This window comes from Copadichromis virginalis, linkage group LG20 (genome assembly GCF_057382275.1).
Source record: "Copadichromis virginalis isolate Kocher_CV1m ecotype Utaka linkage group LG20, C_Virginalis_male_GT1.1, whole genome shotgun sequence".
NCBI lineage: Eukaryota > Metazoa > Chordata > Actinopteri > Cichliformes > Cichlidae > Copadichromis > Copadichromis virginalis.
Window position 1 is genome coordinate 5,186,367 of NC_140637.1, and position 14,391 is coordinate 5,200,757.

The window sequence follows — 14,391 nt, forward strand, 5'->3', positions numbered from 1 at the left end:
CGGATGGCACATTTTTGTCTTCATTAAAAACACTTTTTTTTTTTTTTGCAGAACTGCTATGACTTTGTTTTCACACCAGAGCTAGCTAAAGCCATTATTTTGTCTTCGGACCCTGGAAAAAAGAAAGCAAAATGAGGTCAACAGAAATATCTGAGAAAGTATCAGTTTTGTAGTAAAATCATCTTTATGCTCACCTTGGTTTGCAGTCACTTTTTCAAACTGGCTCAGGGTCGCTGTGGCGTTTTCAGTGAGGAACGTCTCGTCTTCTGGGGTGAGCTGTCACATAATTACAACATGAATGAAAGGAAAGATTTGAGGCAGCTAGTGAGGGCTGCATGACTGAAATGAATCATTTCAGACTTTACGTAGCACAAGCCGCTGAATCATCCTCAATTCTGTGGATAATCATGTGTGCTCTGAGTGCTCCTCACCTTCTCCCCCAGTTTTCTCAAGGCAGTGAGGATTTCCATTTTCTGCTGCGTGTACACGTCCCGTGACAGTTTTCCCACCATCACATCGCGGTCCATCTGCACAGTATGCCACACACCGGTCGGCAAATGAATCCACACATAAACACTGAGGTGTGACTGAACTCTGCTGTTGTGGTCAGAAATGCGTGTGCAATCATGGCAATTTGGGGCTTTTGATAATTTCTTTGAACTGTTCTTCCAGCAAACATCTTTCATGATATTAAGCAAGAAGAATTTTAAAACAAGTTTGAATTTTTTGGGGGATTTCCTCCAATCCACACAGGGTGAAATAATAGGTTTAAATATAGACATGCACTCACTTAAATCTTTCAATAAGTGGACAAAGTGGATGGAATAATGAAGGATGAGGAATACCTCTAAATTCTTCAACTTCACCTCAAATGAGCACAACACATGATCAGAGCAATAATCCCAAACACACATCAGAACTGGTTTCAGTTTGGATAAAACAGGCTAACATTAAGCTTTTGGAATGACCTTCCCAAAGCCCCGACCCCATTCTTGTTGAAAATGTATGGACTGCATTTAAAAGTCGTGTCTGTGCCAGGAAACCGACCAATTTAAATGGATTCTGCCAACACTGCCGAGAAGATCGGTCAGATATGCAGCAAGAAGTATGCCAGAAGATTGTTGATGTTAAGCAAAAGTGGAGATGACAATTTAATCAAATATTAGTGGGAATGTATGTTTATGTTTGAGACTGTATGGTTTAGAGAAAATCCAAATTAAATTCAATCTTGGAAAAACATGAATTGTGTGCACAAGTCATTAATACAGAAAGTAAAAATGAAACATCAAAGAAATCATTAAATGCCCCAAATTAACATGATATTCATGCACATGATGAGGGTGTGTAAACTTCTTATCACAACTCTGTGTGTGTGTGTGTGTGTGTGTGTGTGTGTGTGTGTGTGTGTGTGTGTGTGTGTGTGTATATATTATACAATATATATTTGACATTGCAAACCTCTGCCAGTCTGCTTCTCAGCTGTCCTGGCTGCTTCTTAGCAAAAAGTCGTATCACCTCCGGGGTTTTGAAGGCTTGGCTGATGGCAGCTTGGATCGCCTGATGAAGACAGAAACATCTGAACGTTCTGACATTTTACTAATCAACAGTTTTCTTAATCAATGTGCTATAACCTATTTAATGCACTCCTAATACACAGTAGTAGCACATTAATTGTCCATACCAGTTGCATCCCACTGAGTTCATCCACAAGTGTCATATCTCCTGACATTATTTTCTTCAAGGAGTCATTGAATTCACCCAGCTGCTCCAAAGTTTCCTTCTTTGTCTCTTCGTACTCTTCCTCATCCAGATCTTCTCTGGAATAAACAAATGAAGGAATCAAAACTGAGACACAACAAAAGAATAGAGAAGCATTTATTTACTCACTGTTTTTTTATTCTCTTTGTTATTCTTCAGGTACTGCATGCCAGATTTTCATATACAAAAGCACACAAGAGGAGTTTATTGTTTTTCTTTTTCTGTACTACACCTGCATTCCTCCAGGTCCTGAAGCTGCTGCATTAGTCTGTCAAGTTGTTCCTCCATATTTTGCCTCAATTTTCCAGTTTCTGATTTCCCTCGAGAGGCCATCTTCAGTTAAAATCCTATTTTTCCTACGGGAACTGAGAGAACTGGCACCAAACAACAGGTCACGTTAGGTTTTGTTGCTGATGTACTTCACAGATAACTCAAAGATGACCTAACGTGCTATTTCCACTCGATGAGAGCAGAGCTGTTAGTGAAAAAAGACACAACACTTTATCGGATCTAACAGTCTCTTTGGCGACTACACTGATAAGATAAATGTATCTGTGTGTTGGAAGTTCATGCAAACAGTCCAAGTTGTTTTGTTAGCTAAACAGCTAGCGTACATGCTAAAGGAAAACATCTTACCGGGAATTTCTTTGTAAACAGCTGCAAATCAGCCTTAGTAGAATGTTAGCATTTGCTCAAGAGTTTATCGTAAATTAAAGAAGGTAGCCGTTCTAGAGGAAAATTAAAAATAATTACTTAAAATACGGCTATAACACGTTTACTATTAGTCGAGACGTTTGGGATTTGGGGAATTTGTGATTGTGAACGCAGCACCACCAGAGCGGGTGCGGCTCACCGCTTCCTTGTCGATTGTGTCCAATCGGATTAGTGGATTTTACAGCGTAGTCCGTGACGTCAAAGGAGGAAGCGGGTGAAACACAAATGGTATCTGTAGCTGTTTGTCTTGGTACTACAATGACTACATTATTTGACATTATATTAAAAACGCATAATTTGCTTTTAAGTTAAGCACCGAGTTCATGTTTTGTCTGTTTAAGGGTCCCGTACTTGAATCTTGGACGTAAAAGGAGGCTCGCGCTGTGTGCTCAATAGATAAGCTAAAGTTAGCTACTTGTTATAGTCGAATGCTAACGTTTAACATAGATAAAGCGTCGAGCTTTAGTTTTCTTTACGTTTGTAGTTCCACTTTATGAAGCTCACAGACTGTATTTACGAGGTTAAACTACTCTCTTGATACAAATATACTGTTTCCGCCCCCCACAAAGCGATTCTCGACATGTGATCAGCCAAGTCTTAATCAGTCTTCGTTTCTTCTCCTTATTTGTGCAAACCCAGCTCCAGTATGAGCCATGGAGGGTCACAGTATAACCAAAGTGGTCCTGCTGGCCTGCGGGTCCTTCAACCCCATCACCAACATGCACATGAGGATGTTTGAACTGGCACGAGATCACCTGGAAGACACAGGTTGAGTTACATGAAAATTGGATCTTTTAGTGTGATGCATCTCCACCTTTATCATCCATTCTTTCTTTTTTTTTAAATGAATGAATGATACTCCAGCTTTAATTCTGGGTACTCCAGCTTTCTCCCACAGTCACCCAACGCAGAGACATGCATGGGATGATTCTAAACTTACTGTAGGTGCAAATGTGTGCATGAAGGGTTCTCTGTTTCTATATGTTACCCCTGCAACATATTTGCAATCTACCCAGGATGTACCCTGCAATCCTGAAATGGATAAATTGGAAGAAGATGGATAGATGTGCAAAAATTAAGTGAAAGGGGTAGCTTTGTCGTAAAAAGGGATTGTGAATTAGTACATTGGAGAGACAAGTGTTTTGGATAAAATTGTTATACCAAAAGCCCAGATACAAAATAGTTCAAGAAGGAATTATGCTTTTGTAAATTGATTAATATGACAGTACAGAAAAGCTGGCAGTGTTTTAATATTGCATTATTATATTATTAATAGACACTATTAGGTTGTGCCTCATACTTTATTTGGGAGTTTTATGCCAGATCCCCTTCCTGACCCCTCCAGCTGGAATGACTTTGCATTTCACCACATACCGTATTTTCACGACCATAAGACTCACCGTACTAAAAGGCGCAGTCTCAGTTATGTGTGCCATTACTGTATTTAACACACACATAAGGCGCACCTGATTATAGGGCGCATACAAGTATGCGTGTTTAAAAATAAAGCGGGAGCAAAACTGAGTTAGGTACTCACATTTTTATTACCGGTAATTGTCATCAATCAAACCCATCGAAGTCCTCGTCCTCTGTGTCTGAATTGAACAGCTGTGCTAAATCTCCATCAAACATTCCAGGTTCACTTTCTTCACCGTCAGAGTCACTTTCCGTGCCGTGCGGCTCCTCGGAAATGATGCCGGCTTTTGCGAAAGCTCGAACAACAGTGCCAGCAGACATGTTAGCCCAAGCATCTACAATCCATTGGCAAATTGTGGCGTAAATCGCCCGGCGCTGCCTTCCACTCTTGGTGAAACTGTGGTCTCCATCGGTCATCCATCGCTCCCACGCCGCTCGCAGCCTTACTTTGAACGGGCGGTTCACACCGATGTCCAGCGGCTGGAGTTCCTTTGTCAGGCCTCCCGGAATGACAGCAAGCTCACAGTTCATTTGTTTCACTAGCTTTTTCACATTGGCTGTGAGATGGGCACGCATAGAGTCACAGATCAACAGCGATGGTGATGCGTGGAAAAAACCACCTGGTCTCCTTACATACACCTCCCTCAGCCACTCTTTCATCATTTCCTCATCCATCCAGCCCTTTTCATTTGCCTTAATGATGATTCCTGCTGGAAACTTCTCTTTAGGCAAAGTCTTTCTCTTAAAAATCACCATAGGCGGCAGTTTCTGTCCATTAGCATGGCAGCCAAGCACAACAGTAAAAGAAGACTTTTCGTGCCCCGTTGTGCGTATCGCTAGCGTGCTGGTCCCCTTCTTCTCCACAGTGTGACTCACCGGGATGTCAAAAGTGAGCGGGACCTCGTCCATGTTTGTGATGTGGCTGGGCTGGATGTTTTTGTCGGCGATGTGTTTGCTGCAGTAGGAGCGGAAGATGGCCAGCTTTTCATTACCGGTATAATCCGCTGGAAGTTGCTGCGCTACCGTAGTCCTGGTCCGGATGGAAAAATGGCACCGTTTCATAAAACGAAAGCACCAAGACGGACCTCCTCGGAAATGTTCAATTTTCATTTCTTCTGCTAGCGAAACTGCTTTTAGTCGAATGGTGACCGTCGAAACGCTTCTCCCGCTCGTTCTTTGCTCGATGATCCACCGCTCGAGCCTTTCCTCCAACTCGGGCCACCTCGCCTTATGTCCGCGGAAACTCAGCTGCGTCTTCTTGACCTGTCGGAGCTTGTTTTCCAGCTTCCTCCACTTGCGAACCATCGATTCATTAATCTTAAATTCTCTCGCGGCTGCTCGATTTCCATGTTCCTCCGCGTAGCTGATGGCCTTCAGTTTAAACTGTGCTTCATAAGCGTGTCTCTTTGCCATTTTCAGGGTTGTTAAAACAACGATGTTCCACATAATCGCACATACCTGACCTTTTATACAGGTATGTGCGATTGTCCGGTATATACGATCAACGCCCACACTTCACCCTTTAGCGTTCTCATGGTGTTCTCTACTACGTCCTCCTTACAACACACAGGGCGCGCCGCACTTTTTAAAGAAAATCTAAGACTTTTATGTGCGCCTTATAGTTGCAAAAATACGGTATTTTGATTTGGCAGACCTGGGATCAAACCAGGGATCTTTTGTTTGTTAGGCTAATGTGTAAACCACTACACTATCGAGCTAGAACCAATTATTTATTCAGTAAATGCTGATTTCTTTGATTCTGTCTTTGTTTCGGCTGTGGCTGCCTGGATTCTATTCTGCTTAGTTTCCCGTGTGTCATTTCCCTTGTGCTCTCTTCCACCTTTCTTCTCTACTCTACTGTTCTGTCCAATAAAGTCTAATAATTCAAATATAATATTTTACCTGACCAGTACTTAAACACGTGTCTTCTTTTGTGCGTAAGGTCAGTATAAGGTGGTGAGAGGAATCATCTCTCCAGTGGGTGATGCATATAAGAAAAAGGGCTTGATTGAAGCCTGCCACCGTCTGGAGATGACTCGATTGGCTACCGAAAGCTCAGACTGGGTTATGGTGGATTCCTGGGAGAGTTTGCAGCCAGAGTGGGTGGAAACGGCTAAAGTAGTTCGGTGAGTTGACATTTCTTGCGTCTGAGTGCTTTTGCTTTGCTTTAGATTTGATATATGTGTGTGTGTGTGTGTGTGTGTGTGTGTGTGTGTGTGTGTGTGTGTGTGTGTGTTCTAGATAAATTAATTCTTAAAGTAACAAAATCCATTATAGAGGTTTGATTTAAACCTTAGGGATTAAAATTAAACTTGTGCAGGCTTAATTAGATATTAGATAATTAACATCATTATGCCTCACATAAATGAAATCATTATTTAGAATCTTTGTCATCTGTTTTCCTGTGGCAGCAGGAAAAGGAAGAAATGCAAGGCAGGAAATGTGAGAGCCTTCACTGGTATGATACTTGATACATGTTATGATTTGCCGAATACTTCCCAGAACTTTGCAGGTGCAGTTCAAACAAGATAGAATCAGACAAAGTCAATCAAAATTCCTTAATTGTTTAAGTTGAAGGCTGAAATTATTAAATGCTGATGGTGAAAAGAATCTGAAATAAAACTGCAGCCTCACAGACTTGAAGAAAAAAACCCATAAAAGGCACAAAAACAGTTTAATAATGAGATCAAATGCATTTAGCATAACGAGAATTGGATTTTGGAGCATTATTTTGCTGATTGACAACTACCAATAGTAGCCTTTTTCCACTTTATAGCAAACTGTAAATATAGTATACACTCAGCGTGGTTTTTGCTTGATAAAAATCTTTGATTCCAATTTGTAAATTTACAGGCATCACTATGAGGAGCTTCTTGCATCAGAGCAGAACATCGATGATGTGGACACGATCAAGTATGCAAAAAAGAGGCGCATAGAAGAGAATCATCACAAAGACAGAGGTATGTCATGCCATACATTTACCTCCCTGTCATTGTCTGTAACTTTTCTTGTCCATCAAACGAGCCATGCAACAAACGTAGTTGTCAGGATTTTCCTGTTTGCAGCTTAACTGACAAGAGAATGGGTTTAGGGTGTGGATACACAGGTGTGGTGTTAACAGCACGAGCTGAGCCTCTGGGGGATGGAAGGGAAAAATATGCATTATGGAAGCACTTGAATTTTTGCTGAAGGTGCATTGTAAAAGCTGGCAGGTTGAAGTGCATACTATGCTTTGCATTTAAGTTCTACTAGCATCGCTTAACCCTGTAAAGCTTGAACCATGAAGTGTAATTGCCAGAATATTCTGACAAAAAATGTATTAAATATCAATTTTATCAGTTTGCATATATGAGTTATATGTGAGCTACAGTTGGCATTTTTGTGCAATGTATTACTTAAATACTTACTGTCCAATTTATTCAGGAAAAAAAATGGAAAACAGAAGATGCAGAGGTCACAAAATCTCATGTATCAAATACGTTACACTTGGCATTACAGGGTTAAGATGTCAGCAGTTCAGTTTAAAACCAGTGCAGCAGAACTGAATATCTTCTTCTTTATTCTATGAATCACCCTCTTTCCTCATCAAAATTTCAACCCTGCAATGATCTGCAGTGCAACGTGACCACTGACAATTCATTAGGACATTTGGGTGTGTTCTTATTCGCAGCTAATGTAGGCAAGTTCCAGTAAGCGCACTTCTTTGTTATTCCACACCTTCAAACTCAACTGATGTAGAAGCTGAAATAAATAGAATTTGATTTCATGTGTGTCAATTTCAGGCAGTCACATATGCACTGTTCTGCCCCATGACAGATAGTGAATACACTAATGGTCCAAACTTTAAGAAGACCCCAATTCTTCCATTCTTTAAATTGAAATTCAAGCAGCTCAAGTCCAACGAATAGCTTAAAATAGTGTAATGTTACCTAAAACTAAAAAAATACATATTTCAGAAATATACAACGGCCTTTTTTAGAGAACAGGAAATGGATTAAGAACTTAAACCTGTTCCGCAGCAAAGGAGGTTGATCGAGCTTTGACGGTTGGTCCTACCAACCTACTTTTGAACAAGAAAAAACATGTTGAGTGTGACATCAACTTTTAAATATGAGGAGGAAGTGTGATGGTCTCGGGATGTTGGTGACATGTACAGATTTAGAGGCACCTTGAACCAAAATGGTTCTGCATTGCCATGCAGTACCCTCTGGTATGCACCTAGTTGGTCAGGGGTTCATCCTACACCAAGATAAAAACCCAAAACATAAGTCCAAGCTGTGCCGGAACTACAGTAGGAAAAAGAAACAAGAATGGAATGGCCAGCACACTCTCCATCCTAAAAGTGCCATGCATTTATGGGAACTTCTGCAACACAGCTGGGAAAAACTTCCATCCATCCATTTTCTTCTCCTTATCCATGGCACGGTCGTGGGCACAGTAGCCTAAGCAAGGATGCCCAGACCTCCCTCTCTCCAGCCGCCACCTCCAGCTTATCCCGAGGAACACAGAGGCATTTCTAGGCCTCTGTGTCTCCAGCAGGTCCTGGGTCTGCCCCTGGGCCTCATTCTGGAGTTGGCCAGTAGGCATCCTTGCCAGATGCTTGAACCACCTCAACTGACTTCTTTTGATGTGGAGGAGTAGTGACTCTACTCTGAGCCATTCTCAGGTGGCTGAGCTCATTTTCGCCGCTTGTATACGCGATCTCATTCTTTCAGTCACTACCCAGAGCTCGCGACCATAGTAGAGGACAGGGACGTCGATTGACTGGTAAACCGAGAGTTTCACTTTCATGCGGCTGGACGGATGGATGGCATTGTAGAGATAATGCCATGAGTGTTTTTAGCTGTTCTCTCTGCCAAAGGTGACTACTTTGATGAAAAGTTTAGATTACATTTTGATTTATAAATGGATTCCATGGTTGTTCTATGCTTTAATCTCAACGAGACATTAAACTGCTTAAATTTCAATAAAAAACTGGAAGAATTGGGGGGTTCTAAAATTTTTGACCTGAAGCATATGCACAGTGTGGATTAGTTGACTCTTGTGTTGTGCTGACAAACTTGTTTCTCTGTGCTCAGATGACCTTCAGCTGATGTTGCTGTGCGGGGCTGACGTCCTCGAGTCTTTTGGGATTCCCAACATGTGGAAGCAGGAGGATATCGCAGAGATCGTGGGCCGCCACGGTTTGGTTTGCATCACCCGCAGCAACAGCGATCCACACAAGTTCATCCACCAGTCAGACTTGCTGTGGAAGTATCGCAAGAACATCCATATCGTCCGCGAATGGGTGACTAACGACATCTCAGCCACTCATGTGCGGCGGTCGCTGCGGCGCGGCCAGAGCGTCAGATACCTTCTGGCAGACAGCGTCATTCACTACATCAAAGAGCACGGCCTGTACAGCTCTGAGAGCGAGCAGAAAAACGCAGATGTGGTTCTAGCGCCCCTCCAGAGGTACACGGGCGCTTCCTCAAGTTGAGGAAATTTGACTGTGAATTTAAAACAAAACACAAATTCACATAATTCAAGCTTCCGACAGTGCCTGCACTGAACAGGGGTCTTTTCTAAGAATGGGTGTGTTTCAGGTTGTTGAGTGAAGTGATTTAGTAACAGTTTCACTTTGCCAGAACTTTTTGTTTGCGTGTGTGGAAAAATACACAAGATCACAAAATAACTGAGCAGCAGATCATATAGATGAGCGGTCACATAAATGTGTTTCCAGTCAATCAAAGGATTTACATTCAACTGTGAAATGGTGAGCCGACGATGTTTTTATTAGATGAAATATGGTGCATAGAGAATTAATTGAATCACACTTGTTTTACCACAATTATCCTTTCCATGTCTGGCTTCAGCGCACTCCTGTTAGTCAACGTGTTTTTGTACCTAGAGCTGTATTTTTCCATGCTTTAAATACCCACTTCTTCAGATCTGATGATAAAGACATGATATGTGATATTCTAGAAATAAACAGCACTTTGTTTACCACCTTGTGAGCCGTTCATTGTTGCTTTTATCGCACAGATAAGAATCCTTAAAAAGTCCTAGCTTTGCTTTCATGATGAAAATGCTTATCTCGCAGGATTATCCTTACTTTTAGATTTCCGGTGAAATAACGAAACTTCAGCCAAATGAAGAGATGTGATTATAGTAATGGGGTTTAAACTAGAATATAACACAGAACATCATCATTAGTATCAGAATTGATCATTATTATTAGTAGTATTTTAATAATAATAATAATTTTATTATGATTCGTTTTGAAAAACATTATTATTTCTACCAATTTACTCTGAGTATGTTTTAGCTAGCATCCCAAACTCCTCTGTGTTTTATTTAAGCAGTTAATACGTCTGCATTGTCTTTACGCACATTTCGAGCGTTGGCAGGGAAAAAACCCTGACGTGGTTTTCCCATGTCACAAGACACCCCGTCAGAAGAAGCAACAACAACGCGAGTATTTGGATAAGTGCCCTGTGTTTCATTTATTTATTTTTTCCACACTTGACTTACATCAATCCTTTTCACACTGCATGCCAGATAATGCAAGAGTGTCACTATGTTCCTCATTGCACATAAAGGTGTGCCATTTTTACGTAAGCCCTGTTTGTAAGAAACAGAAGCTGTTTGATTCTGTTTATGTCTAGACTGGAATATTGAAATCCCTCTCCCTATAAAACTATTATATAAATATAAAACCTTAAATGAGATGAGCATGATTTTTTTTTTCTTTTAACTGGGAATATGTAGATTGTTGAAACTCAGAGAGAGTCCAGTGCCACAGCAAATTCACACATAGTACAAAAAGATTACAAAAAAAGATAAAGTGCCAGATAATGTATGCCTACCAGCTACTACACTACGAGATAAATACATATAATCACAATTTAAGATTTCTCTAACTGTGCAGTAAAAAGTATAGTGTGCAAATCGGTCAATATAACATTTACAGTCGTGAAAAATCAAGATTTCAACAGGACTGTGCAGCCCTTATTCCATGATTATTACCTATTATTATTATTATTGTTATTATTATTACCTATATATATATATTAGCTTGTAGAACCACCTTTAGAAACAGTAACTTGGAAGTTACAACTTTCTGTTTGATTTTTCAGTCAAACAGAAAGTGACATGGTTGTGGAGGAACTTTGGTCCACTCTTCTATGGCTGTGCTGCCTTTTTCTATTTAGAGAGAAGAGGCTTTGTCCCGGTGATGATTCCAACGATTCCAGCTGCTCCTTGCTGCTGCTTACCTTCTTAATTCCTATCGAAGCAATTAGGGTGGATTTCGCTTGTGTACTTAGTCATGTAAAATCTCTTTTCACATGGCTGTATTTACTGCAGTTATATAACAGAAATAGAGTGACTGCTTTGCCATCATTGTACAAGTGATTAATTCTGAGTATATTTTTGTTTTATTAGAAGAAAAGGATAAAAGCCTTTCAGTCCATCATTCAAATCCAAACACTGCTTCTGGATAACATGCACCATTAGGATTTGAATGCCATAAAGGCGTGATGCCTGGGGCAAATTTTCACAGCCATGTTTAAACTGAACTGTTGCACCAGTCTGACACGTCTGGCCTCTTCTTTACTCTGGAACAAATCAGTTCACCTCTCTCATCCTCAGGTGACAGGACACACCTGCCTCTGAGTCTCCTGATCTCATATAAACAGCATTTGCCTCAGCCTCCTCTCAGCAGTCTGCACCTGACCGGCTCAGGATCACCTTGCACTTACACGCTTCCCAAAAGAAGGAAAAGTCAAGTCTGTCAGCATGCCTGCCAGCCTGAGTGGCAAATGGGAGATGATCAGCAATGTCAACTTTGACGACTACATGATTGCGCTGGGTAAGTCCGCGTGTTGTTTCCCTCCAGAGTATGTGCATTCACATCATTCAAAATGCACTTTTGTAGAAAAACACGGCAGCGGGGCTATTTATCATTCAACTTCTTTTTCCACTTTTCCAGGCATAAGCGCTTCCTTACGAAAAATTGCTGCAAAACTTACCTTAAAGAAAACAATTGAGCGGCAGGAGGACCAGTTCGTCGTCAAAACCACGAGCACTTTCCGAAACTACACGGTCACCTTCAAAGTGGGCCAGGAATTTAACGAGTTTACAAAGGGACTAGACAACAGACACCTGAAGGTGAATGGGAATGGCTAAAGTGTATCATAAATATCATAATTGGAAGGGTTTGTTTCATAGATAATTGATGCATTTTGAATATTATGCATGTTGAAAAACGAGTCGCGATTCACGCTTTTGCTTCTCTGTTACCTGTGCAGTCACTCGTGAGATGGGAGGGGAACAAACTAATATGTGAACAGACTGGAGAGAAGAAGAACAGGGGATGGACTCACTGGATTGAAGATGACAAGCTTCATCTGGTAAGACTGTGAATTTGGACATTCTACATAATACACAGAATTTAAAAACTATGTATTATTGAACTCATTTTAATCTGTTATATTTAAATAAAATGTAATTATTAAAACTTTTCTGACCTTTTCTCCTTAGGAGCTGTTCTGTGAAGGAAAAGTCTGCAAGCAGGTTTATAAGAACGTTTCAAAGACGAGAGAAGAAGAATGAAGAGTTGGAGGAGGATCTTGAGGTGGTCCAGAATTAGAAGATTAGTAGATTTATCAGCGTAAAACCCTGACTGTGAAACCCACCCCGAGAGTTGCGACTGGTGTCTTCCCCGTTGCTTATATACTCGGTTCAGGTGGAAACGTCTGTACTCTCAGGGTATGCATTTACACCACTAGATGGTATCGCTGCAATACTTTTGTCAGATGCTGGTCTGTCTGGTCCAGCAGCCTGTCGGTGCGTGCCTCTATCCCAAACCGTCAAGAATGTTTATAGCACCATTCAGCTGGCTGAAAAAATGTCTTTTTTTGTTAAATATTTAGAGCTATGAGAAAAAGGAGACACGGGTGCCGCTTGTGCTCTCCGTCGTGCATTTTGTTCAATGTTTCTGTAAATTTCTCATTCATGCAAGAACATTTATAACCAGTGTAACTGAAAGTTATTCATAGGATGTTTGTAATACAGTTTTGTTGTATGTAATATGTGAGTAAGAAAAATAAATCTGATGGAAAAGTTGAAGCTTTTTTTTTTATCTTGTTCTTAGTAAACTGACAGGTTTTTCTTGTGCCATTAATCACACGTCACCATCGGATCGACCGGTAAAGTCACCGTACCCCGTCGGCTGAATGCTGCTGACACACTTCAACTATAAGTTACACTAATGCATACGATTTGCTGCTTGAGCTCTGCGGTAGAAGCTTCAGGTAACAGTAGTTTAGTGCTTCTGCAGCAATCGTGGTAACCAGAATGACTAAAGGACACTGAGCGGATTATCCCATGCAGGTCACACTTTGGGAAGAACCCCTCATCTCTCTTTGTAATTTAAAAGAGGTCATTCATCAGCGTGTGCAGCTAGTTTTTAAAGCTCAACCCTACTTGATAATTGCATAAATTGCCAGACAAATAGAAATGTGTTGAGGAAATTCTGCGCTCACAGCTGCCCTTCATTGATCCACTTCTGTGCCCAGAGAAAATGTCTCATCTGATTTGACTCTGCAGCACCACCTGTCAGCCACCTATGATCCACTCCCAGGCACTTCATACACTACTCACACTTTGCCTTAGGTGACCTAAATAGGTCACATGGGGTGGGGCAAGGTCTCATAGTGACTTTACCCTTAACCCCAGGTAATGGTAATGACCCACACCTGTTTTCACACCATCCACGACCCTCAGGACCACCTCCAAAGGGGACAGCCCCCACCTGGGACTCTCAATCTTCTTCATTTGTTTTAAAAACTGAAGAAGCTTCTTGGATGGGAAGTGAAACATCTTCACAAACCTAAAGAAATCCAGTTGGACTCTTTTTTTTCAATCTAGGACAGATATTTTTGCACTTATATATATATTCATGAGCATACCATAGAGTATAAATAGTAAATGAACTGGTACTTTCTAGTTAGTTGATCAGTCAAGTGGGACTACTCAAGGTTTAAGTGTCTTGCCCAAGGATACTTGGGTACTTTGGATACTGACTGCCTGTGGGTTTTTTTTAAAAAAAAATATATTAATTACGGCGAGTTATTGCCAAAAATTTTAAAATTTGGTTGCCTATTTAGTTCATCTGGTGTACTGCCCACCCTGTCACACACGTGATGTGGCTGTAACTGCGTTAAAAATAAACAGGCATTAAAATTAAATGTATAGGCACATACTGTGCAGGCATCTTTACCTGGTGACAGATGATTGGCAATTACGTCACTAATATAAGTCTTTGCAGTGACCTTGCACCCCTCTGACTGGCCATGGTTCACGCACGCTCAGTTTGATGCGTTTTATGTGGTAAATGTGACCTCATTTATAACCCGAGGTCACGCTAATGCAGGAGCGTTACATTAAAGTGACATAAACAGACTTTTATACTTACACAACAGATGAAATACTCCATTTATCTGTGCGACACGCTACGCA

At 41.0% G+C, this 14,391-nt stretch overlaps 3 protein-coding genes across 4 annotated transcripts; 2 read left to right on the plus strand and 1 right to left on the minus strand.

Annotated features, from left to right (window-relative positions):
- Window positions 1-51: 51 nt before the first annotated feature.
- lzic (leucine zipper and CTNNBIP1 domain containing) lies at window positions 52-2,582 on the minus strand. The gene is made up of 7 exons (XM_085444643.1): window positions 2,395-2,582; window positions 1,991-2,132; window positions 1,682-1,817; window positions 1,459-1,557; window positions 432-527; window positions 195-276; window positions 52-112 (listed from the first exon to the last, which is right to left on the minus strand). Exons 2-7 carry the CDS (start codon window positions 2,089-2,091, stop codon window positions 57-59), a joined length of 570 nt encoding a protein of 189 aa, XP_085300769.1. The 5' UTR covers window positions 2,092-2,132; window positions 2,395-2,582; the 3' UTR covers window positions 52-56.
- A 60-nt stretch (window positions 2,583-2,642) lies between these two features.
- On the plus strand, window positions 2,643-9,881 carry nmnat1 (nicotinamide nucleotide adenylyltransferase 1). Of its 2 annotated transcripts, none has more exons than XM_085444641.1 (5): window positions 2,643-2,700; window positions 3,112-3,240; window positions 5,831-6,014; window positions 6,742-6,848; window positions 8,967-9,881. In XM_085444641.1, exons 2-5 carry the CDS (start codon window positions 3,126-3,128, stop codon window positions 9,365-9,367), a joined length of 807 nt encoding a protein of 268 aa, XP_085300767.1. In that variant the 5' UTR covers window positions 2,643-2,700; window positions 3,112-3,125; the 3' UTR covers window positions 9,368-9,881. The 2 variants fall into 2 exon arrangements, with proteins under 2 accessions (XP_085300767.1, XP_085300768.1); XM_085444642.1 differs by having other exon boundaries at window positions 2,667-2,722.
- Window positions 9,882-11,560: 1,679 nt separating this feature from the next.
- Window positions 11,561-12,999, plus strand: rbp7a (retinol binding protein 7a, cellular). Its single transcript, XM_085444644.1, has 4 exons — window positions 11,561-11,740; window positions 11,861-12,039; window positions 12,180-12,281; window positions 12,412-12,999. Exons 1-4 carry the CDS (start codon window positions 11,668-11,670, stop codon window positions 12,481-12,483), a joined length of 426 nt encoding a protein of 141 aa, XP_085300770.1. The 5' UTR covers window positions 11,561-11,667; the 3' UTR covers window positions 12,484-12,999.
- Window positions 13,000-14,391: the final 1,392 nt, after the last annotated feature.